At 42.8% G+C, this 22,893-nt stretch overlaps 1 protein-coding gene across 20 annotated transcripts in view; it reads right to left on the reverse strand.

Annotated features, from left to right (window-relative positions):
- Positions 1 to 22,893, reverse strand: part of AAK1 (AP2 associated kinase 1) — a 167,894-nt gene that overhangs the window by 43,188 nt on the left and 101,813 nt on the right. For all 20 annotated transcript variants that reach the window (XM_042932545.1, XM_042932543.1, XM_042932544.1 and 17 more), the window contains 8 exons: positions 19,473 to 19,594; positions 18,066 to 18,147; positions 17,430 to 17,562; positions 13,313 to 13,416; positions 11,022 to 11,101; positions 6,719 to 6,873; positions 5,572 to 5,882; positions 1,463 to 1,738 (listed from right to left, as the gene is read on the reverse strand). In XM_042932545.1, coding sequence (XP_042788479.1) covers positions 1,463 to 1,738; positions 5,572 to 5,882; positions 6,719 to 6,873; positions 11,022 to 11,101; positions 13,313 to 13,416; positions 17,430 to 17,562; positions 18,066 to 18,147; positions 19,473 to 19,594 — 1,263 coding nt within the window. The remainder of the gene's footprint in view (positions 1 to 1,462; positions 1,739 to 5,571; positions 5,883 to 6,718; positions 6,874 to 11,021; positions 11,102 to 13,312; positions 13,417 to 17,429; positions 17,563 to 18,065; positions 18,148 to 19,472; positions 19,595 to 22,893) is intronic.

Here is a 22,893-nt window from a genome sequence, read left to right on the forward strand (position 1 = left end):
CAGAATACTCTCAAGCCAAGTGCTCAAAGTATGCTTTCAGCCAAGGAACATGGAGAAGGTTCATAATTTCATTCCCAAAAGAGGGACAGCAAGGGGGAACCTTATAAGAAGTGTAGTCAATGGCTGTTGATCATTTCATCCCCCTGGATGAGCATCTTTGTTATTATCCTTGAACGCAGATCAGGATTCTTTGGTTCCTTCCCTTGCTCTGCTGTTGTCAGTCTGTGTGTCTTGAGTAATCCCTTGCTGGCCTGGGCCTAGTTTCCAATTCCATTAAACAAGGGGATTAGACTAGACAATTAATATCTCAACTACCTACATCATATAATAATTTTTTAAAAACCCTTTTTCCATTAACAAAAGGAACTTTAGGTCTTGTTAAAAACACAGAGAGTGGCTGTCTACCACACGCCTGCAGGAAGACTGTGCTGTTTTAGAAACGAAGGTGTAAAGACACTCAACACACACTTAGCTGAGGCTCAAAGAAGACAATCTATTTACGGTACTGCTTCCTTTTGAAGGAATAAAGTTTTTTTTTTGGTTTGAGATGGGCGACAAGACTCTATTAGAAACCAATCCTCAGAAAGATGACTTCTTACTTTTCTTTCATTTGTCTAGTAGCTGGACTTCCCTGGGAATAAGAGAGTAGCCGTGATACTCTATTGGCTGGATACATAAAGTGCCTTTTTTCTATCACCGTGGTATTTTCTTCACTATCACTCAGAAATATGTGGGTACAGAATTAAGAGCACTTAGTAGAGGCCAAACACCATGTGCCTGAGAATGCCGAAGCTGTACAGATCAATCAGGAGAGGAGGCAGGGGTTCTGATGCTGTAGTCAGGCAGGATCTAGAAGTGGACATGCCCAGTTTCTAGCTTGACAAGGCGGCTCAAACAGTACTCAGATGCCTAGAGACCCAGAGGGTTAGGCCGCGGTCAACAGTCCCAGCAAGGAGGCCCCCGAAGGTGGCTGCACAGTAGACTTCAATGAGGTGGCTGGTAATGTCATCCAAGACAAAGACTAAATAAAGCACCCTCAGGACTCAGGGTAAAGCTGGGAGCCCACACCAACCTCCAGAGATTGAAAAGGTCACGATGGCCAAACTGGCCCTTGAAGGGAAAGGGGTTAGCTCTAATCCTACCCAGGCCCTTGACTGCTCATCAGTGGCACTGATAGAGACAACAAGCAACTCTTTCTGCCAGTCTAATTTCAGAATTACAAATAAAAATGTTCACTTCATCAGTGGCCTAGGATCATCTTTTTTAGAACCTCTATCTTCTACAGAATACTTCATCATGACCTTGGAAAATATCAAGAAAAAAAAATCAAATATTTAAACTATAAGAATGGGGAAGAGGCCCAGCCTAAACAGAGGCCCCGCCCCAGCCCCCCGCCGGGTTTCCACCTTCTCGCCCGCCCTCACTGTGTGCTCTTCTGCTCTGAGCCCTGGCTGGCTCTTACCGCTGGCTCCTGGGCTGGTGGTGGCTGTGGGGCTGCGGCCGGCTGTGTCTGGGGCTGCTGTGCTGCTGCCACAGCACTCTTCTGCTGCAAGGCGGCCTGCTGAGTCAGCAGCTGCTGCTGATGCAGGGTCGTGGCCAGCTGCTGCTGCTGCTGCTGCTGCTGCTGCTGTTGTTGCTGGTAGAAGTTCTGTATCAGCTGCTGTTGAGAGCCTCCTTGGGACACCACAGGGAACTGGGCAATTGCTGGTTGCTGGGCTGCGGGGTGTACTGCCTGAAACTAAGCAGGGGGAGCGGCAAGAAAGCGGGAGGTGAAGAAAGCCTGTCTCTGAACAATGTTCCACAAGACACAAATGTCTCAGTCACAACTAAGCCCAGTCCGAGGCCAAAGGCAAGGTGGGCAGAAGTCTTTTAGCTTGGCCTGACAACTCACGAGGGGAACCTTGGGGCATCACAATGGACCCGGCGGCACCTTCCACTGCCAGGCTGCATCCACTGCACGGTGCTGCCTCCTGCACTACACACTGGCTTCCGGGTGGGTTTCTACGGCGAGCCTGAGGGCTTCCATTTGACTGTGCAGCTTGTGACTCCCTATGCTGGAGTGTAACAGAAGCTAATAAATCATCTCCCAATCACAGAGGTAATCCAGCTTATAAAGGGATTTGGGAGCAGCCACGATCAAAATGCTTCGTGAACAGGATGAAGCAGTGATGACACCGAAAAGAATGACCTAAATCCTAGCCCAGCTAATAGAGTCCTTCCAAGCCCTTCTGAAAATTATGTCCCGACAGCTCTATCTTACTAACTCTTCCACCTTGAAACATTCAAAATGTTCAGTACACTCTACCGCACTTACGGATAATTGATCTTACACTGGTAACTAATTGTTTCAAGTTATATTCTCCCTGCCTCAGGATACAGATACTTCTTATCCATCCCTCTACTCTGCACTGCTAAGCACTGTGTGCTACACACACACACACACACACACACACACACACACACACACGCACAGAGTAAGCATACACGCACAGAGGTCAAACAAGGGCCTACTGGTTAACAAAAGTCAAGATCTTGTCTTTGAACTTCCCAAACACTGTTACTTAGTCGTAGAGTTAACTGAGAGGACACTGTTTGCCTCCTGGGGCAAAGGTAAAGGGTTAGCAAAGAAGCTCAGATGTCAATAAATAGCTGCCTGTTTATAACTGCAAAATGCTGGAAACAACCAAATGCTTATCAACAGGGGACTGGTTGAATAAACCATGCTATGTGTCTTTAAAAGGGAATACTCTCAAGTTGTAAACAGGAATGAGGGCTCTCTCTCTCTATTACAGGATGGAGGGGACAGAATTCTGTAGATTTAACTTTGAAATTCTGTTACTGTTTCATATTTTAATGAAACAAAATTAAACCAAAATTCAGCAATAACTATAAATCAAAAGCAAAATGAAACAAATAAACCTGTGTATCAAATTTATAGCCAAACTCTGCAGAAAATAATGAGCTAAACATCCTAAGAATGAAAAAGGCAAAGAAATCTTAATACCATGGATTCATGGTGTATATTCTATTAACAGAACAAAACGAACAAAATACATTTCCCAAGTATCCACTGAAAAGGCTTAAAAACAATAACCAACCTATTAGCAAATGAATATCTTTAGTAACAAGATTGTGGTCTCTAAATACGATTTCCATTAAAAGGAAATGGAGCTCCTTCAGAGAAATCCAGGTCGAGGTCAAGGGCAGAGTGACCCTGGAAGGGCTTGTTACACTAAATAGCAAGGAAACCGTTAAAGACAGCTGGGTCACCACCAAAGGACCCAGGAGTCAATCTGAAGAGACTTCCACTGGCCAAAGCTGGGGCAATTCAAGCATCAAAATAAAATGTTTAAAATGGCAATGCATGGAAATGTATCAAATATGTTAAAATCCCCGAGTTCATGATGATGCTAAAACAGAACAGAAACCTCTTGGTTCACCATCAGATGACACTAGGAACAAACCCATTCTGAAAACTGGTAAACACAGGGGAAAAGAATCAAGCATTTTTTCTACCTTTTCCGTATAAACAGTACTTCAGCGTCATCAAGTAGTTGAGAAAAATTCTTCCCAGAAAAATTCCAGCCCCTCAGGGAAGAGGGGGAAGGTTAGCATACCACCATGTTGCCGTCCCTAAGGAGTTAATGGACTTCGGAAATGATCAGCAGTGGCTGCTAAACTGATCAGGGGCATTAAATGAATGGATCAGACAGACACCAAACTCACTGACTGATCTTAATCTTAATAAAAGAGAAGACAACCAGACTTTATACGCCTCCTGATGTGATACAACCAGAAGAACAAAGAATGAGTCAACTGAATCAAATATGGAGCAAGCCTCAAAAAATTACCAGTTTACACAGAGGATGGAGGAACATATTAAGTGACCACACAGATGCATCAGCCAAATCCAGAGATGGAAAATACTACAGGACAAATGACCCAGTTTCTTCAAAAAACTGAATGGCAGAGGGGGGAAAAAAAGAGGGAGGGAGATGGCATATGTGAATAAAAGGAGACTTAAAAGATACGTCAATCATTATAAAATGAATATGTTCATAGTAAAAAAATGTAGAAAAGATATATGAAAAGATAATGATAGAAAAAAGATATATCACAACTGAATATAACATGTGGTGGACCTTGTTTGGATCCTGAGTCTAACAAGCCAACTTAAATCATGAGACATCAGGAAGGGTTAAATGTTACTGGATATTTTATAATAATAAGAAATTATTTTAGTATGGTAATGATGCAGTTGTATTAGAAAAAGAAGAGAGAAGAGTCCTTAAAAATATATTTCCCTTAAATACAAATCAAAACCACACTCAGATATCACCTCACGCCAGTCAGAGTGGCCAAAATGAACAAATCAGGAGACTATAGATGCTGGAGAGGATGTGGAGAAATGGGAACCCTCTTGCACTGTTGGTGGGAATGCAAATTGGTGCAGCCGCTCTGGAAAGCAGTGTGGAGGTTCCTCAGAAAGTTAAAAATAGACCTACCCTATGACCCAGCAGTAGCACTGCTAGGAATTTACCCAAGGGATACAGGAGTACTGATGCATAGGGGCACTTGTACCCCAATGTTTATAGCAGCACTCTCAACAATAGCCAAATTATGGAAAGAGCCTAAATGTCCATCAACTGATGAATGGATAAAGAAATTGTGGTTTATATACACAATGGAGTACTACGTGGCAATGAGAAAGAATGAAATATGGCCTTTTGTAGCAACGTGGATGGAACTGGAGAGTGTGATGCTAAGTGAAATAAGCCATACAGAGAAAGACAGATACCATATGGTTTCACTCTTACGTGGAACCTGAGAAACTTAACAGAAACCCATGGGGGAGGGGAAGGAGAAAAAAAAAAAAAAAAAAAAGAGGTTAGAGTGGGAGAGAGCCAAAGCATAAGAGACTGTTAAAAACTGAAAACAAACTGAGGGTTGATGGGGGGTGGGTGGGAGGGAGGGGAGGGTGGGTGATGGGTATTGAGGAGGGCACCTTTTGGGATGAACACTGGGTGTTGTATGGAAACCAATTTAACAATAAATTTCATATATTGGAAAAAAAAAAAAAATATATATATATATATATTTCCCTTGAGGGGCACCTGGGTGGCTCAGTCAGTTAAGTGTCGGACTTCAGCTCAGGTCATGGTCTCGAGGTTTGTGAGTTCGAGCCCCACATCAGGCTCTGTGCTGACAGTGCAGAGCCTGCTTTGGATCCTCTGTCTCCCTCTCTCTCTGCCCCTTCCCTGCTCATGCTCTTTTGCTTGTGCACTCTCTCACACTCACTCTCTCTCTCTCTCTCTCTCTCTCTCTCTCTCTCAAGAAATATCTCCCTTGCTGAGGTTCCTCCATCCAGGTGAAGAGAAAGGGGTGTGAGTGTCCCAGTGACGCCTCCACTACTCAGTGTTTTCTAGTATTTACCTCTGGGAGAAGCAATGATGTCATGTCTAGTGGCTCTCTGCCTTCCCAGGGCTTCTCAAGGAAGATGCCTGTACCTACTGGGCCTTTTCGCAGCACTGTCTCAGAATGCCAAGCAAAAGAAGACTGTGAACAGCTTACCTGTTGAGCCTGCTGAGTCTGCTGCTGCTGCTGCTGCTGGTAAAACGTGCCTGCAGGCTGCTGGGAAGATGGCGGTGGCTGCTGCTGCTGTGGCTGTGGCTGCTGTTGCTGCTTGAGGAAGAGTTGCTGCTGGTGCTGGGGGGTGGCCTGGGCTGGAGTGGGCAGAGCCTGGGCTGGAGTGGGAGGCGTCTGCTGTGGGGTGGGTGGAGCCTGTGGCTGCTTGGGCTGAGACTGCGGTAGAGGCTGGCTGGGTTGGGGCTGGGTTTTGGGTTGGGGAACACTGGCTAAAAGGCCAGGCTGATTGCTGGATCCTGTAATGAGAATAAACTCCATATAAAGGCCCAAAATTCTTCCAGACGAAAACGGCTTGCTTTCTCTTGCCAAAGCAATAAAGAGGGGGGTGATAAGTGGACCAACAGCCCCAAGATCCACATGCTCCTGTCTTCGCACTTCTTCTTGCTAAACTATGTGCTTCATATTTTTCAAAACAAGGTTCAGTAAGATGCCCCTGCACACAAACATGATCTTTGCACTTACTGGCATGCTTTAGGACAAAAGCATTCTTTGATGTTTTACATGTAAGTTATGCAACCCCAGTCTAGATGCCTGGCTATAAGCAGGTAACTACCAAATTCATCAAAAACAGCTTCCTAATAGGGGAAGTAATGACTAAGTTCAGTTACTTGATAATTTAGATCCTCTAAACTAAGTTATCTTATTAGAACCAGAATACCAAAACAGAGTAGTAACAGATACTTTAAGAGACAGAACATTAAAGAAACAATTCCTCTGTCAAAAAGAGGAGAGTCTTGTTTCTTTAAAAGCAAAGAGAAATATAGGAAATAAAAAGGAAGGCATGGGATGAATGACCAAGCCACAAAATCAGGACCAAGACTAGAAAAAATGAGTTATCAGGCTTCAGTGGTCATGGAGGTCCCCCACAAAATTCAGTGAGAGGATTCTCCTTTGAACAGCCACTTGCCATATAATTTCAATGGGAGCTCACCTCTTGTTCCTGAAGGCAAATCATTATTTCTTTTGTGCCTCTGAATTCCATTCCTGAAGCAAGAGTAGGCTTCCCAAGACTTGTGTAATGTCCAGGATAACAAAGAGGTGTAACAAATTTCAAACCAACCTAGTTACTGACCTGCAACCTGGGGCAGGGGCTGAACTGTGGCCCTCTTTCGAGGTGTCAAAGCTGGCTGGATGGGAAGGATTCCTGGGTTTGGCTGAGTCTGCCCAGCCTTAGGCCTCTGACGTGGTGCAATTGAAGTCTCTGTTGTGGGAATGGGATCTGTCAGTCTAGGAATGGAAAGGGGAGAAAACAGATTCGTGTTAAAGTGTGGGAAAGTGGGGGAGGGGTAGACAGAGTACTTGATAGATTGATTGGCTTTCCCATCCACACCTATCCAAATCTTCCAGATCTGCTTAACCGACATCTGCCAAAGGGTGTTCCACAGGGTATTATGTGTTACAAGATGTTATGAAGAAAGGTTTGGTGGGAAATAAGTTTTAACACACTGTTCAAAATATACCAAGCAGACTTCTTTCCAGAAGAACTTTTCACCTGTGAATGTGTATGCAGAACTTCGAAGACAGCACTATACAGAATACAATGTTTCTCTAGCTAATCTGACCTTGGGACCCTTCTAACACCATGTCAAAACAGTCTCTCTACAATAAAAAGCATGCAAATGAGTGAATCCAATAAGGCAACTAAAAGGAATAAGTAAATAGTTTAAGATAAAGGATTTGGGGAATATGACACATATCTATTTCCTCCAATACACGTGTTCTTCTTCTTTCCAGGGTAATAAAATGCTTAGCTCTTGTACACATTAAATTTATACAATGTTATATGTCAAATATATTTCAATTAAAATTTTTTTTAGCTGGGCACTGGGCCACAGAGTAAAAAGCACATTGCCTAGCCTCTCTTATAATCAGGTGTGGCCAATGCATCTAAGTTTTGGCCTTACATGGGAAACCAGATTGTTACATGGTAATTTCTAGAAACCTTAAGAAATAAGTCGTGTATGCCATTTGTCTCTCTTCTTCTTTGGCTGTTCCTTCATCCTGTTGCTTGGAGCAGGGATGCCATCATCTTGGTCTGTGAGGTCACGGCCACAATCATAGAGGTGGCATGGACTACTTACCTCCAGACTTTGCTTACTTGAAAGAAAAGGTAAATATCTATCTTATATGACCCACTATCATTTTGGACTTTCTTTAACTCACAGCCAAATCTAATCCAAATTAATACAGGGAGGACTGCTGTATGGTCTACTTGCTCCTTATGATGATGCTAAAGTTCAGATGGTAACTTCCATTCATTTAGAGCAGTCCAGGCAGCTGGCTACTACCTAACTCAGATCAGAGTAGTTGACTTTTTTTTTTTTTTTTAACATATTTTAAGTTAAAAACATTTTTATTTTATTTTTTAAAATTTTTTAAAAGTTTATTTATTTTAGAGAGAGAGAGACACAGAGTGAGCAGGGGAGGGGCAGAGAGAGAGGGAGACACAGAATCTGAAGCAGGCTCTAGGCTCTGAGCTATCAGCACAGAGCCTGACATGGGGCTCAAACCCATGAACTATGAGATCATCACCTGAGCCGAAGTCGGATGCTTAACTGACTGAGCCACCCAGGTGCCCCTCCAAGAATATTTTAGAGAGAGAGCATGAGCAGGGGAGAGGGGAAGAGAGAGAGAGAGAGAGAGAGAGAGAAAGAGAGAGAGAAAATCTTAAGCAGGCTCCATGCTCAGCACCCCAATGCAGAGCTTGATCCCACAACCCTGGGATCATGACCTGAGCCAAAATCAAGACTCAGACATTCAATCAACTAGCCACCCGGGTACATCACAGTAGTTGTCTTTTGAAAAAGCACTTTAGAGTATAACTAAAGTTAAGGCCAAAAAAGCTTCATGAATATTTCCAAAATATGTCTGGCACAGCCTCCATGAAATGCAAAGCAGGAAGCAAAGCAGCCAGCCCCATGTCCTTCCCTATGACATATCTCCATTGTGCACCCTGAGGCTTTTCCTCTGAAATCCTGCTAGAAGGATGTTCTTGTGCGGGGTAGAGAACTGATAATATAAAAGCTATTTTATTTAGGGAGGCTGTAACCTGGGGAAGGGTAGGAGGGAAAACAGGACGGATTTGGAGAAGAGGAAAAAGGTGTAAGAAAAATACAGCCAAGGGTGAGAGAGTCAAAGAGATTTCTATAGAAACCAAATACTAAGAACCTCCACACTGGATGGATTTCTCTTAAGGGTAACATCCTAGAGATAAAGGGATTTGGAGTCAAACAAAACTATATTTGAGTTTAGCTCCCCATTAACTATGCAATAATAGGTATGTCATTTTACTTCTTCTTGCCTTGGGTCCCTTATGTGTAAAAACGAGAAAATAATACATCATGAGGCAGATGTGAACATCAAATGCATCAATGACTGTAAACCTGTTCTTAGGAACTGTAGAGTACTCAAAATGTTAGTCTATATGACTTCAATGTGCTGTGAAAAAATACAGACCCTGAGGCCAGGAGCTCTGGCTCTACGTTGTCCTATCTATGTGCTTGTGAACAAATCACTTAACGTACAGAGCAGAGTATGGATGCTGAAGTTCTGGGTTTCTTACTAACCACATTGATTAACTGCCTTGGGCCACTTATAATTCGGAGTCTGTTTCCTCATCTGTAAAATGAGAACAACAACAATAACTCATAGATTCATTTCAAGGAAAATAAAGTCATCTTATTTATATAAAGAACTTCGTATGGTCTGGTACACATGATGCCTCAGTGAAGAGTGGTTACTTCAAAACTAGAGTTAGAAAGAAAAACTCACCTCTCGGGACTGGGGAGTAAATATGAGAACACAAATGAAATCATTGTAAATTATAGATAACCCAAATCTCTTGGCTGTAAGGTCTGTGTATTCTCGCAGCATTACTGAATCCATACAAACCAACAGCTTGGGCACTCTACAGCTTATAGAACAGTTTCACGAGACTGATGCATTTGCTGTTCACATCTGCCATATGATGCAGGTATTATTTTCTCCATTTTACACTCAGAGCACCACTCAAATGGTAGGTTACTGTCACTGCTATAAATGTGTGGGCTTTGCGGGAATGGATCCTTGCTTAGCCTCAGTACCCACCATATTTGGGCCTGGTGAAACATGCCCATAAACCCAAATGCTCAGCTAATCAAATCAGCCCCCAAAGAAATTTCCAGAGGTGAGCATGGCAGAGTTAGGTAAGAAAGACTACAAAATAACAACATGGATATAGTTTGCTAAGTTTGTTAAAAAGAAGTATTTTAGAGCCACATCAGCATTTATATTTATTCTATGAATATTTAAGAATGTTTTAAAATGTAGAAATTATTTTACTCTTCTATGAAAATTCACATATTCCCATGTAAGGTACCCTGTTGATAGTTTGCTGGTAATGTTTCCTTGGCATAGAAACACGGTAGAAAAAAAAAGGCATAAAACATCTCCTCGACTACCCTCAGCATTTGCCATTTGGAAGCATGGCAGCCATGAGGATATGCCCTGCAGACCTTCAACATGTAAGGGGTGCAAAGACCATGTGCCCCAGCTGCTGTGCTCCTGAAATCCACTGCCATGTTCGCTCTGAGGCCATGCTTCCCACAGGCTGCTGTCAGCCTTCGCACCCCAGTCACAGGGATATTAAAGTTGGCCTGTTTCTGGAACACCGGGACTCCTCTGGTAGCTGACCTTGGCTTGAGGATTCGCGGACACCTTTGGTAAACCTTCTTTAAATTGTGTGGCAGTTTCTAGGTCACTTCCACCCAATCTTCCTTCCTCTCTCTGGTCTAGACTTCCATTGCCTTCTGATGATTCTCCCAGCCTTCTGTGGCTCCCTCCCTAATTTCTCTCACAGCCAAATAAAATCCTAGCTTCTTCAATCCTCTCTTGGCATTTGTTTCTTCAAAGACCCCACACCCCATGGTATGTGATTAACTAAGCTCCACAAGCTCTCCTGCTGTTGTTCATGGAGTCAGTGCCTTAACCTGCACTCTCCTGATATGGCCAGGGCCACAGGAAGTAAGAAAGAAGGGGAGGTGAAGGACTAGGGTGGCGAACCAGGCTACACGAGGGTCAGGACACACATCTAGGACCCTCTGGTACTAGCAGTATTTAAAGTCTGCTGTTGCCTCATCTCTAAATGCCCCTGTGCCTCTTCCCAAGCAAAAGAAACAGCTGCGGAGTTCTTGATTCTCTTTCAAATGTATATCACTGTGTTTCACTATGTTCCTCCCTGCACTCCCACAGAACAGTTTCTGCCTAGAAGAGACAGAACTTGCTCTCCTGCTCTGTGTGGCCTCGGGCCGCAGCAGTGTAACAGTCACAAGGCACCTTCCCTTGCCACTGTGGCAGCGGGTGCTGGACATGTGCATGCTCAGGCAGGCACTTCTTACCTGGCCTTTGGCTGGGTCTTTTTTGCAGCTGCCTCACTGGCTTTCACTGGTTCAGGAAGCTTTGCAGGAATGGGAGAGTTCTAGAAAATTGAAAGGAAACCAGAAAAGGACATTGCAGATTTCTTTATAAAAGAATAACCAGTATGACTGGGCCGATGGAAATACATGTCAGGGTGTTCCAGAGGGGCTTCCAGACCCTGATGTCTATTAGAGGGAAGGGAAGTCAACCAAAGGTAGATCGCACCAGACTCAGCCCCACTCAGGGAGGCAGCATATCGGAGAGGAGTACAGAGCAGCCTGTGTGCAGCACACTCCACCCCTGCCTCCTCCCAACCTTCTGGACCCTTCGCTTCCTTGTGCACAGCTTAGAGGTGATGTTACGAAAGGAATGGGAAAGAGATGTCTGTAACCTGTGTTAGCATTTAAGCTATCAGCTAGACCTTAGAGAAGTCAGCGCTAACCATCAGTGCACCCAGCCAGGGTTCACTCTGTCTTCTGCTTGAACGCTGGGAGAAAACCACGGCTACAACCCATCTGGTTGCTGAGCCAGTGCCTCTCACGGTGCGTGAGGCACCCCTCAACCCACAAGGCCAGTAGAACTCCTCCCAGCTGGATTCTGCGCCGGCCACCTAATACTGGCTCTCAAGGGAGTCCTATTGTCCCTGACCACATGACAACTGCGTAGTACTGCTGAGAACCAAATGGCCTGAGACTTGTGAAGTTTTTTCTTTTTTTTTAATGTTTATTTATTTGAGAAAGAGAGAGACAGTGTGAGCAGGGGAGGGGCAGAGAGAGAGGGAGACAGAATCTGAAGCAGGCTCTAGGCTCTGAGCTGTGAGCACAGAGCCCGATGTGGGGCTCGAACTCATGAACCGCAAGTTCATGACCTGAGCTGAAGTCGGACACTTAACCAACTGAGCCACCCAGGTGTCTCATGCAGCTGACTTTTTAAAAACTGGTTACCAGTCTGAATGCTTTCAATTATGTTTCAGGTTATTTAACTTTATGAATGGGGAAGGAGGACAGCAAAAGAAAAACAAGGCCATGTTGGGTTCCTGTACAGGATTCCTCATTTTAATCTGGAAACCCAACAAATGGAATACTAGCAATAGTACATATTTAGGCTTTTAGGAGGGACTGCCCATTTCCTTCATGTTTCCAGGTGGGGAGAATTTCTGCTAGAATATCTCTCCTTGCTTCTCTTCCACTCTCCAAACATTCCTCTCCCAAGAGAGGAGCATAACTTATTTGACTGATAGGACCGGGAGAAAAAAGTGAGCTTGCCTGGCTCACCTGTGCGCTCCCTCCTTTAGGGTAGAGCCTTCTCTCCAGAATCAGGCACTCCCAGCTCAGTCATGTGGATCCAATGTTAGGGAGCCTGACTGGTCAAGCTACGTTCTCTGACTCAATCTTATTAGTAATAAAGCCAATATTCTGAGTTCCGTCTGAATGATTCCCACATCTGATTCCAAATGTGGGAGTGAAAGAGGAGTGTTCTTTATCAGCACCCTCAAGCCCCCACAGTGACATCAAAAGTACACTATTGGGAAAACTGAGAAGATAATTTCAGATTAGAACTTATTTATTACGGCAGCCATTAGTAAGATGTTCAAGGGAGCTGGATTACAATATGACATGAAAAATATGCTAAGACCATAAAAAGGGTGTTTGCAAGCACTGTACTCTGAAAGCTGCTGAGTGTAGAGCTTAGGATTACTAAAGTGTAGAAAACATTCCTATGGCCTGATGTGTGTGGGGAGGGTGGTGGAAAAAGAGTGTGTTATAGGTGGCAGACAGCAGAAGCAGAATCAAGAAAGTTCTGCTGCAATAAAGGAGAAAAGGGACAAGGGACAAGAGGCTTGCGTTCCAGTAGGTATGTGGGCAAGTCCAGAGGCCTGCCTCAGGAAACCAGCCTGCCTTACCACTGCTAGGTAAATACAGTAGGCACTTGGATCTTAGTGAACTGAGGAAGTTGACAAGACAATAAGTTGGTCAATCTTCACCCAAAGTGTTCAACTCAGTCCTGAGGGAGCTTTCTCTCTCTCTCTCTCTCTCTTTTTTTTTTTTTTTTTTTTGGTGTAACTGCCTTAGTTTAAATTGCCATAGTTAAATTCTATGGGAAAATTGGGTTCTCTTTAGAGTAATTGCTTCATGCTTAGCTTTGCTTGAACACCTCCTATCAGATAAAAACAAAGGACATCTATAATTGTTAAGCAGCTGGTTAACACCTCAGGAATTTTAAACAACAATTTGATAATGTTTACTTCCCCTAAAAAGCATCTTTCACATACCTGTACATTAGGAATTGGGCATTCTTTCTTGAGTAGTTTGAATGAGAAGTAGGACACCTGGTAAATATCTGGCCTTTTGTCAGGGTCTGGTTCCAACATATACCCTAAGGCAAACATATGTGAATTTACTTAATAATATTCTAATACTTATTATATTAGCTAGGAAGTATAATTTCTGTTACCAAATGTTATTTTCATTTTTATTTCTCATAAAAGTCAGACAGTATAATTAGCTCTTTTCCTCCCCTCTCAGAAATGAAAGCTATAACTTCCCGAACATTTGTAACATCCACAAGAAAGTAACAAAATTTCTGAACTGTAACAAAGATACCTGAAGTTCACCTTCTGTGACTTGTGCAACAGGGACTCAAGCAAACTCTCAATATGAAAGTTACCACCTTCATATTCTGGTACCTAGGAAGTTATGGAGTCTTGCTTCTGCCTTCCTTAGTTCATGATATCTTGCTAAACAAATGATTATCCTTGATAATTATAATCAAAACTCAGTGGGTTTTTTTTTCACTTTCTTTTCTTCTTCCTCTTCCTCCTCCTCCTCTTCTTCTTCTTCTTTTAGTAATCTCTACTCCTTACGCGGGGCTAGAACTCACAACCCTGAGTTCAAGAATCTCATGTTCCATTGAAGGAGCCAGTCAGGTGCCCTTCAAAACTCAAACTTTAAGAACTGACTATAGACATTGGGGTACAAGTGCCCCTATGCATCAGCACTCCTGTATCCCTTGGGTAAATTCCCAGCAGTGCTATTGCTGGGTCACAGGGTAAATCTATTTTTAATTTTTTGAGGAACCTCCACACTGTTTTCCAGAGTGGAGTTTGCATTCCCACCAACAGTGCAAGAGGGTTCCCGTTTCTCCACATCCTCTCCAGCATCTACAGTCTCCTGATTTGTTCATTTTAGCCACTCTGACTGGCATGAGGTGGTATCTCAGTGTGGTTTTGATTTGTATTTCCCTGATATATACACAATGGAATACTACGTGGCAATGAGAAAGAATGAAATGTGGCCTTTTGTAGCAACGTGGATGGAACTGGAGAGTGTTATGCTAAGTGAAATAAGTCATACAGAGAAAGACAGATACCATATGTTTTCACTCTTATGTGGATCCTGAGAAACTTAACAGAAGACCATGGGGGAGGGGAAGGAAAAAAAAATAGTTAGAGAGGGAGACAGCCAAACCATAAGAGACTCTTAAAAACTGAGAACAAACTGAGGGTTGATGGGGGGTGGGAGGGAGGGGAGGGTGGGTGATGGGCATCGAGGAGGGCACCTGTTGGGATGAGCACTGGGTGTTGTATAGAAACAAATTTGACAATAAATTTCATATTTAAAAAAAAGAGAAAAAAATTTAAGAATTGACTTATTATTCCTTTGTTGGAGATATTAACTGGTTTCCATTCTAAAAGAAATTACAAAATAATAAACACATCTCTACTTTTACATGATCTATAGAACACTTGTTTGTTTCCAGGTCCTTTAAGCTTCTGCCCTGAAGCTGGAAAAATCCCCAGGAAAAAATCTTTCTGAAGACACAGAGACAGACACATGCATACACACCAACAACAATGCAAGGCAATTTACTGTTGAAGGAATCAAATGAATGGTTTGAACACCAAGTGCAGGCAAGACTGATGAGGCTGCAGTCTTGCGGAGGACTTACAGAAGAAGCAGGGTTTGGGCTGGGCTTTGAAGGCACTAAAGCGTTTAGTCAGTCAGGGGAAAGAGGAGAAAAAGATATTCTCGATGAGAGAACAGTCTGTTTGGGCAAAAACAGACTTGAAGAAAGGCAAAAGAGTGCCCTGTTGTGAGGAAATGCAGGTGCCAGAAGGACAGAACAGATTTCCTTGTCAGGGAACACAGGGAAATAAGGCCGGGTGGGTGGGGGTGGGGAACCAGAGTATGAAGGGTCTGAAATGCCACGCTGAGAAGCTGGGCCCTACTGTAGGACCACTGGCAAATCATGACGTTTACTAATAGGGACCTGACAGGGTGGCATTCTGTAAGACTGATCTCATGGTGAAGCGGTGCTCGGACGACTGAGGGAGGAGGGAGACAGCTGGCCAGTCCACCAGTACAGGCATGAGTTGGCCAAGTCTCTATATACCGTGGTGACAGTGATGGGAACAGAGAATGGGATGGGACCAGGAGAAACTCCAAAGAAAGAATGCTGCTTAGAAAATGGCTGACTCTTTACTCTGTCTTATGAGCCAGATCTAAACTTTAAACTTCAGTTATCCAGGCTTGAATGGTGACACCACTGATAGAAACTGAAAACAGAGGGGAACTGTGTATTGGGAGTAAATGGGCAATCACAATAAATTTTAGAACTGTGACGTTAGAGAGACCATGGAATCTTCAAGCAGTTTGTAAACTGAAATAGGTCAGAGCTTGGAAAGATGTCAGTGTCAAAGACTTGCTTTTCCCAGTATGAACGTGCTGTCCAAATGTGAAAAAAAAAAATGTATTACAAAATTATCCTACCATTCTGGCATCAAATTTTGCCATTTTCTTATCTATCTCCTTCCAACCTTCATTTACGAAGCTGCAATTCTAGAACAGTAGTCCCTCCTTATCCATGGGGGACACGGTCCAAGACCCCCAGTGGACGCCTGAAACTGCGGATAGTACTGAGTCCCATATATACTATATTTTCTCTTCTACACACACACCTATGACAAAGCTCAATTTATAAGTTAGGTACAGTCAGAGATTAACTACAATAATAAAGTAGAGCCATTTTAACAATATGCTGCAATAAAAGTTATGTGAATGTGGCCTCTCTCTCTCTCTCTCAAAACATCTCATTATACTGAACTCACCCTTCCTGTGACAATGTGAGAGCACAACATGCCTACGTGGTGAGATGAAATGAGGTGAATGACACAGGCACAGTGACGTAACGTTAGGTTACTACTGACCTTTCTGACTAGATGTCAAAAGAAGGACCATCTGCTTCCTACTGCAGTCAACTGCGGGTAACTAAAACCGTGGAAGGCCAAACCACGGATAAGGAGGGACTACTCTAATGCTTTACCTCTGAAAACAATTCAACAACCATTAAATGCCATAGTCCATTTGTTTAAATACCCTCTCCCTCCTTTTTTTGGTTAATAAACAGAAGAAGTTGATTGATAAAATTGGCACAGTGGAATAGGTAGTCATCTCAAAGCTGTAACTATGTTTTTATTTGGGGGGTTTTTTGTTTGTTCGTTTGTTTTGAGAAAAGCTGTAACTATGTTAACTTGGGTAAGTTACCTATACTGTCTCAGCCTCAGTTTCCTCATTTGTATAACGGGGATAATTATATTTACTACATAAGACTTGAAGAATTAAATAAGGTACAAGTAGGCCCTTAACAAATGTCAGGTGCTCCACCCCACATTTGCTTCTGTTTTCTTCAGTACAGCCCCACCCAGGACCCAAACTGGGTCACTCAAGATTTATAACCCAAAATGCTTAAAATTCAGATGCTGAATCCCTTGACCAATGCAAAAGGATGACAATATATCTCTTTCACATTTGCGCACAAGGGCTTGTGCAAAGATTGCTTGTTCTGCCATCTGGTTAATGAATTAGTACATATGCTTGCTGTGACGATGCAAAAGAGTGGGGAATCTTAAAAAACATTTTAAACAAAGCGTTGAGCTTAAATGCTTGTTATCAAAATCCAGGGATTAACCTAAAGAGAGAAAAAAAACCTAGTCCCACAGAGTTATACAGTCTTAATTATGTATTCACTCCAGCCAACGCACAGCAATCATTTCAATTTGAGTTGCTTCCAGTTTTGCAGAGATGAATTTCTTATCACTTGATAGGAGTCAGCTGGACTCTTTCATACTGACTGCAAGAGAACAGAGCAGTACTGTACTGCTCAAAGCACTGTTAGGATTTCTGCTCAAGCCTTAGAGAGCTTAGATTTCTAGCAAAAAGACCTACCGCTCTAACTAGACACTGTGGTATTATCTTTGAGTGACCCACTATTATCGACTTATCTATCTTTGCATCCAACCCATCACTCCTGGGATCTAATCCCTTTGTCCCCCCAGTTCATTCCTAGAGATTGGAGATAAAAATATGAAACCAGAAACTTGAGATACTTACTAATTAGGCAGTGCATGTCTTGGGAATATCGAGAGTTATCAGGAATTGTGAAGTTTCCGTCACAAATTGCCACCTGACTCTCTCCAAATGGCAAAGTGAAGTAGCATAATTTATACAACAAACATCCAAGAGCCTAAAAAAAATAAAGCAGATTGCTACGAGTGGTTTATTTACCATAACTGCAAATGGGTCTACTGAGACATACTGGCATCATCCACACTTACTGGCAGATATAAAAGCTATGTACTATTAACCTATTAGAAGAAACCTGAATTTAGAACTCGGCACCACTATTTAGCTGCTGAGTTACGATATTTCTACCAGCGTTACCAAATGATGTTCCGAAAAAGAACAAGTATTTCAGTTATTTTGCTCTTAGGAACTAGTAACACATATATGAAAACCACCTAAATAACGGGCAGGTCACCTGAATAATTTTCACAGAGCTCTAAAATAATTTCCTTTGACATGCTTCACGGAGCAGTGGCAGGTCACCCCAAGAATAACTCTGAGAGATAGGGAGACAGTGATATGGTACAGTGGCCACGCTTGCTATGGCACTGCCTGGATTAGACTTGGGAATTTACAGTCAAGACTGCTGGTATCTGAGATGCGGATAGGTTAGTTGACACCTACCCAAATGTCTGCCTTCGTAGTGATGATTTTGCCACTGTACAGGTTGACCATTTCTGGTGCTCGATAGGACAGCGTTGTGTATCTACAATCAAGAGATTTGGTTTTTGTTAAATATGTCAATGCTATCGTTAAAAACCAGGGGTAGCAGAAATACTTTTTAAATACATTCATGTCTATATTAATAAAGTCTAGTTCCCTGGGAGCAATCTGCAGAAGAGAGTAGGAAATAGTAGTGTAGATAAAATGAAAAGCTGTCCTGGGTACACACCCATGGCCCTTTAGAAGCAGCCCTTCTATCTGAGAGCGTGTGGCAACCCAGATGCTAAGGCACTTAAATAAACTCTAAAAGCAACTTTTCTTGGGTCCTCAAATGAAAAAATCTTCTTCTGCAAATCCTTACTGTTCGATATCATGTCTTGCTGATTTGTTTTTAAAAATAGTAATTTCCTTAAGTGTGGCTCAATGCTGATGTGTAATGCTGGCTGAGACACTGCACAACAGCGGAAAGAACAGCTGAGGTGGGAGGTGGACGAATCTCTGCTGCCGGAAGAGGAATGAAGCAAGAGTTTTCCCCTTATCTCTGGCTCAAGGAAAGAGGAGTACAAGCTCCGCTTCAAAGAGCGTCTTGGTGTGGCCAAGCATGTGACTTATGCTGCTTGAGTCTCTAAAGCCCACAGGGCACCGTGCTCTAGGTGTCCACCAGAGCCTTGGACCGGAAGTCTTCCCACCCCAGGCTTGGCTGCCAAGAGTGATGCAGGAAAGGAGACTGAGGGTCAGGATACAGGTGTGCATACTAGACTTCTGGATTATTAGTAGTATTATGGCCTGTGAAAAATCTAACACTCTTGACAATAGGGGAAAATGGGTCAGGTTCTTAACTGGAGCCAGAAATTTAAAGAAGCTTTTTCTCATGGCAGTCAGTGATTCAGTATCTGTAGAGACTTCACATTCCTACTTACCATTAATTCCATTAGATTGGTGACCTCCTTAGGAGCAAGAAGGAATACACAGCAATGCAGGGTTCAGTGAAAAGCACATCCAACTGACTGATAATGTCATAGTTGTGATTCCGCTTAAAAACATCACAGTACCTCTATGGTTTGTGTACCATTCAGCTTTTTAAGGGCTGTGTGACTTAAGTCAAAATATCTATGTACAGTGACCACTGGTCCATTGATAAAGCGCTGTATGATTCCTTCATTTTACGCTATTGACCAACGCTTGCAAACCACTTCCACAGCCTCCTCTTAAAATCAAACAATCCCACTGCCCAACACGATGCTCTGAGACAAGGGGGGCCATGACTAGCACCCTGGTCTTTCCACCCTGACCTTCTCATCCAGAAGCTGAAAGTAATGTTGCTGATCTGCAAATGGACGAAACTCCAAGAGAAGAGGAAAGGCTTACTTCTTAATCTCATCTTCTACTGCATTGACTCCCTCAGTTTGTGGATTCTGAAATTTGTTGGTGGCGCTTCCAAAGTCACACAGGACGTAGTGGCCTCGGTCATGCAAGAGGATATTTTCAACCTGAAAAACATTCCCCAACCACCCGATCCAAGATATTATTTAGTAATGCATATGAAAATCTGGTTCATAGTCACATAAATATTCTATTTCTGATAATCCCACTAATATGCACAGGAAAGTTCTTCCCCACCAAGTATCTCGCCAGGGGTCATCCCAAGTGAACAAAAAGAAAAGCACAGTAACAGGGTAAAATGAGAGTAGAGGGGGTAAATAGAGGAAAGTCCACAATGGGGAAATGAGTCCCACTTACCTAGATTTCCAGCTACATTTCTCACCTTGGCAGAAACAGTCCTAATACTTTTAAGTCTCTGTATCTTTTTTCATGCTTTTCTCTCCATCTAGAATACGCTCTATGACCTCCACCCCCTTAGCCAACTATCAATATCCCATTCATCTTCCGAACTCCAGTTCAGATGCCACCTCTTCTTTGAAGCCTTCCTCAAGCACCCACTCAGACAAATGTCACTCTTTCCCCATGGCCCTTCAGTACTTCATTCTTCCTGACGTCAGTGATTTCACTGGAGTCTTATACGTGCATATATCAATTTCTTTACTACACTAAGTTAGAATTTCCAGAATTAATAAACATTTGCTGTATTTTAGTTACTTCTCAAAGTGATTAAAGGCTTGTGGGCAAATGTCCAGTTTTCCTGTTGAAGTATTACCTTATCTTTCTGTAGATGAATTCTTTGGACAGTGAGTTAGCAGTTCCAGGTAGAAGGGAGCTTACAAAGACCAGAATCTACAGAAATCTCTGGTATCAAAGGAGTATGCCAGTGCAAGAATAACTCCAAAATAGTGCGCACTTCTGTACTCAGGATGTACTGAGTCATTTTTGGTCTAGGTGAATTGCGTTGACCGGTATGTTGAAGGACAGACCTAGCTATGCGTGGGCAGTAAAATGGCGGCCAAAAAATCTTGTTGGGCCAGTAAGTCTATAGTCTCCATTGTCTTTTGTCTTCAGCCTTCCAAAGACTGATCACCTTCGGAAAACAAAGGCCAGAGTCTACTATCGGCTCCTTAAAGACAAACACCATCTCGGGGTGGCTCAGCCACCCATCTGGGTGGCTCAGTCGGGTTGGGCGTCTGACTTCGGCTCAGGTCATGATCTCACAGTTTGTGAGTTCGAGCCCTGTGTCAGGCTCTGTGCTGACAGCTCAGAGCCTGGAGCCTGCTTCGGATTCTGTGTCCGCTTCTCTCTCTGCCCCTCGCCAACTTGTGCTCTGTCTTTCTATGTCTCTCAAAAAATAAATAAATGTAAAAAAAAAAAAAAAAAAAAAGACAAGCACCATCTCTTCATTGCGTTTGTAGTCTTCTCTGCCAGTGCCTACCATTGTGCTTGGTACAGAAATGTTGGTTGAATGGTAAAGTTAAAAAAGAGGAACACATTTAATACTGTGTTTGTGTGTATGTATGTCTGTCAGAAGCAAGATGGGAGCCACCAAATACCCAGACCCTATTACTGCACATATTGGTTTTTTAAAAAAACAAACAAACAAAAATCCAGTCAACTGTGATAGTCTCTTGTTCCAATACTCGTTTCTACCTATACTTGCTTTAATTCTCCTAAAAATTACATTATGTATTATAAAAATGTTTATAGTTTGTATCTCCTAAATCTAATACCTAAAGTCTTTGCTGCAAACTGATTCTTTTATTTGTTGTCTCTTACTCCTACTGAGTCTCACTCCTGGTACTGTTATGAGGGGTTTTGGTACTGTTGCTGTTAACTCATGTTCCTTGGAATTCATCTGGGGGAAGCCTATGAGGCCGGAGTTTAAAGTCTATTGTTCTTCCAGAAAGGATATGCTTTTGCACCTGGGGCACTGTTAACCTAACAATCACTTTAACCTAGAATTTTGACCTTGGGATTTTTAGCCACATAAGGCAGTATGAACTACGGCTATCATCTCTCATGGATATGCTCTTGTTCTCCAGAGACAAGGCTAAGGGAAGCAAATATTTCTACCATCTACAGCTTTTCAAAAACTCATCAGTTTAGGGGTGCCTGGGTGGCTCAGTCGGTTAAGCGTCCGACTTCGGCTCAGGTCACGATCTTGCGGTCTGTGAGTTCAAGCCCCGCGTCGGGCTCTGTGCTGACAGCTCAGAGCCTGGAGCCTGCTTCAGATTCTGTGTCTCCCTCTCTCTCTGACCCTCACCCGTTCATATTCTGTCTCTCTCTGTCTCAAAAATAAATAAACATTAAAAAAAATAAAAAAAAAAAAAACTCATCAGTTTAACCTATTTACACAAAGTAAAACAGTCAAGCTATCCTGAACATATACTCACTTTAGGAATCTAAAATAATTCCGACAAAACAATACTAATATTTCTAATCTACTTTAGAGGTTATAAACAGAACAGCTACGATTTCCTGAGCTTTTACTATTACGAGTACTACTGTACTCATCACTTTACATGGATTATCCTCATAATAATATAATAATATCCCTGTTTTACAGATGTGGAGAGTGAGACTCACAGTGATGAAGCTGGGAAGCAAACCTAGGCAATTTCATTCTAGAGAAAGGCAGGTAATTACCTTTCTGCCAGGGTAGGAAGCAGATGAATTACTCACAGTCCCCACCCATAAGTATCCACCAACTGAGGTGGGTATGATGACTACATTTGCCCAGTGTACTGGATACAAGCTTAAGGACAGGGCTACGTTGGTCCTTTATGTTCACAAATATCCCATAATAGGAATCTAGTCAATGAGGAACCAGGTGTCTAACCACTAGCTAGGCTGCTTTGCTCAGTGTCTCGTAAACATTCCCTGTATCGCCTGGTTTATCATTTTATTCAAGTGCTCATTCTCTACCTGTCAAATCGTAGCCATTCTTCAGGGCTTTGCTCAAGTCACAAGTCCTCAGTAAAACCTTCCATGGCTATCCTACAAAATCTGCAGAACTCACTGTCCATAGGAGGAGCTGCCAAAGTAAGACCTTTGGGCCAAATACAGCCATGCCCATTGGTTACTTATCCTCTAGTCTATGGCTGCTTTTGAGCTCCAGTGGCAGAGGTGAGTAGTTGTGACAGACTATCTGGCTGACAAGCCAAAATATTTACTATCTGGTCCTTTGCAGAAGTTTGCCAACTTCTGGTCTATAATTACACTATGCCTGTGTGTCTTCTGCAATACCCAGTCAAGTATTTTACATACACCAGATACCCTTCCATCCCTTATTCAGTATCCATTAGCAGTGATCTTCCTTCCTGGTCTCACGTGAAACCATGCATCTCCCATTATATGTGTTCAGTCCCTTCCCAAATTAGTTTCTATTCTTCTAATGCTAGAT

This window comes from Panthera leo, chromosome A3 (genome assembly GCF_018350215.1).
Source record: "Panthera leo isolate Ple1 chromosome A3, P.leo_Ple1_pat1.1, whole genome shotgun sequence".
NCBI lineage: Eukaryota > Metazoa > Chordata > Mammalia > Carnivora > Felidae > Panthera > Panthera leo.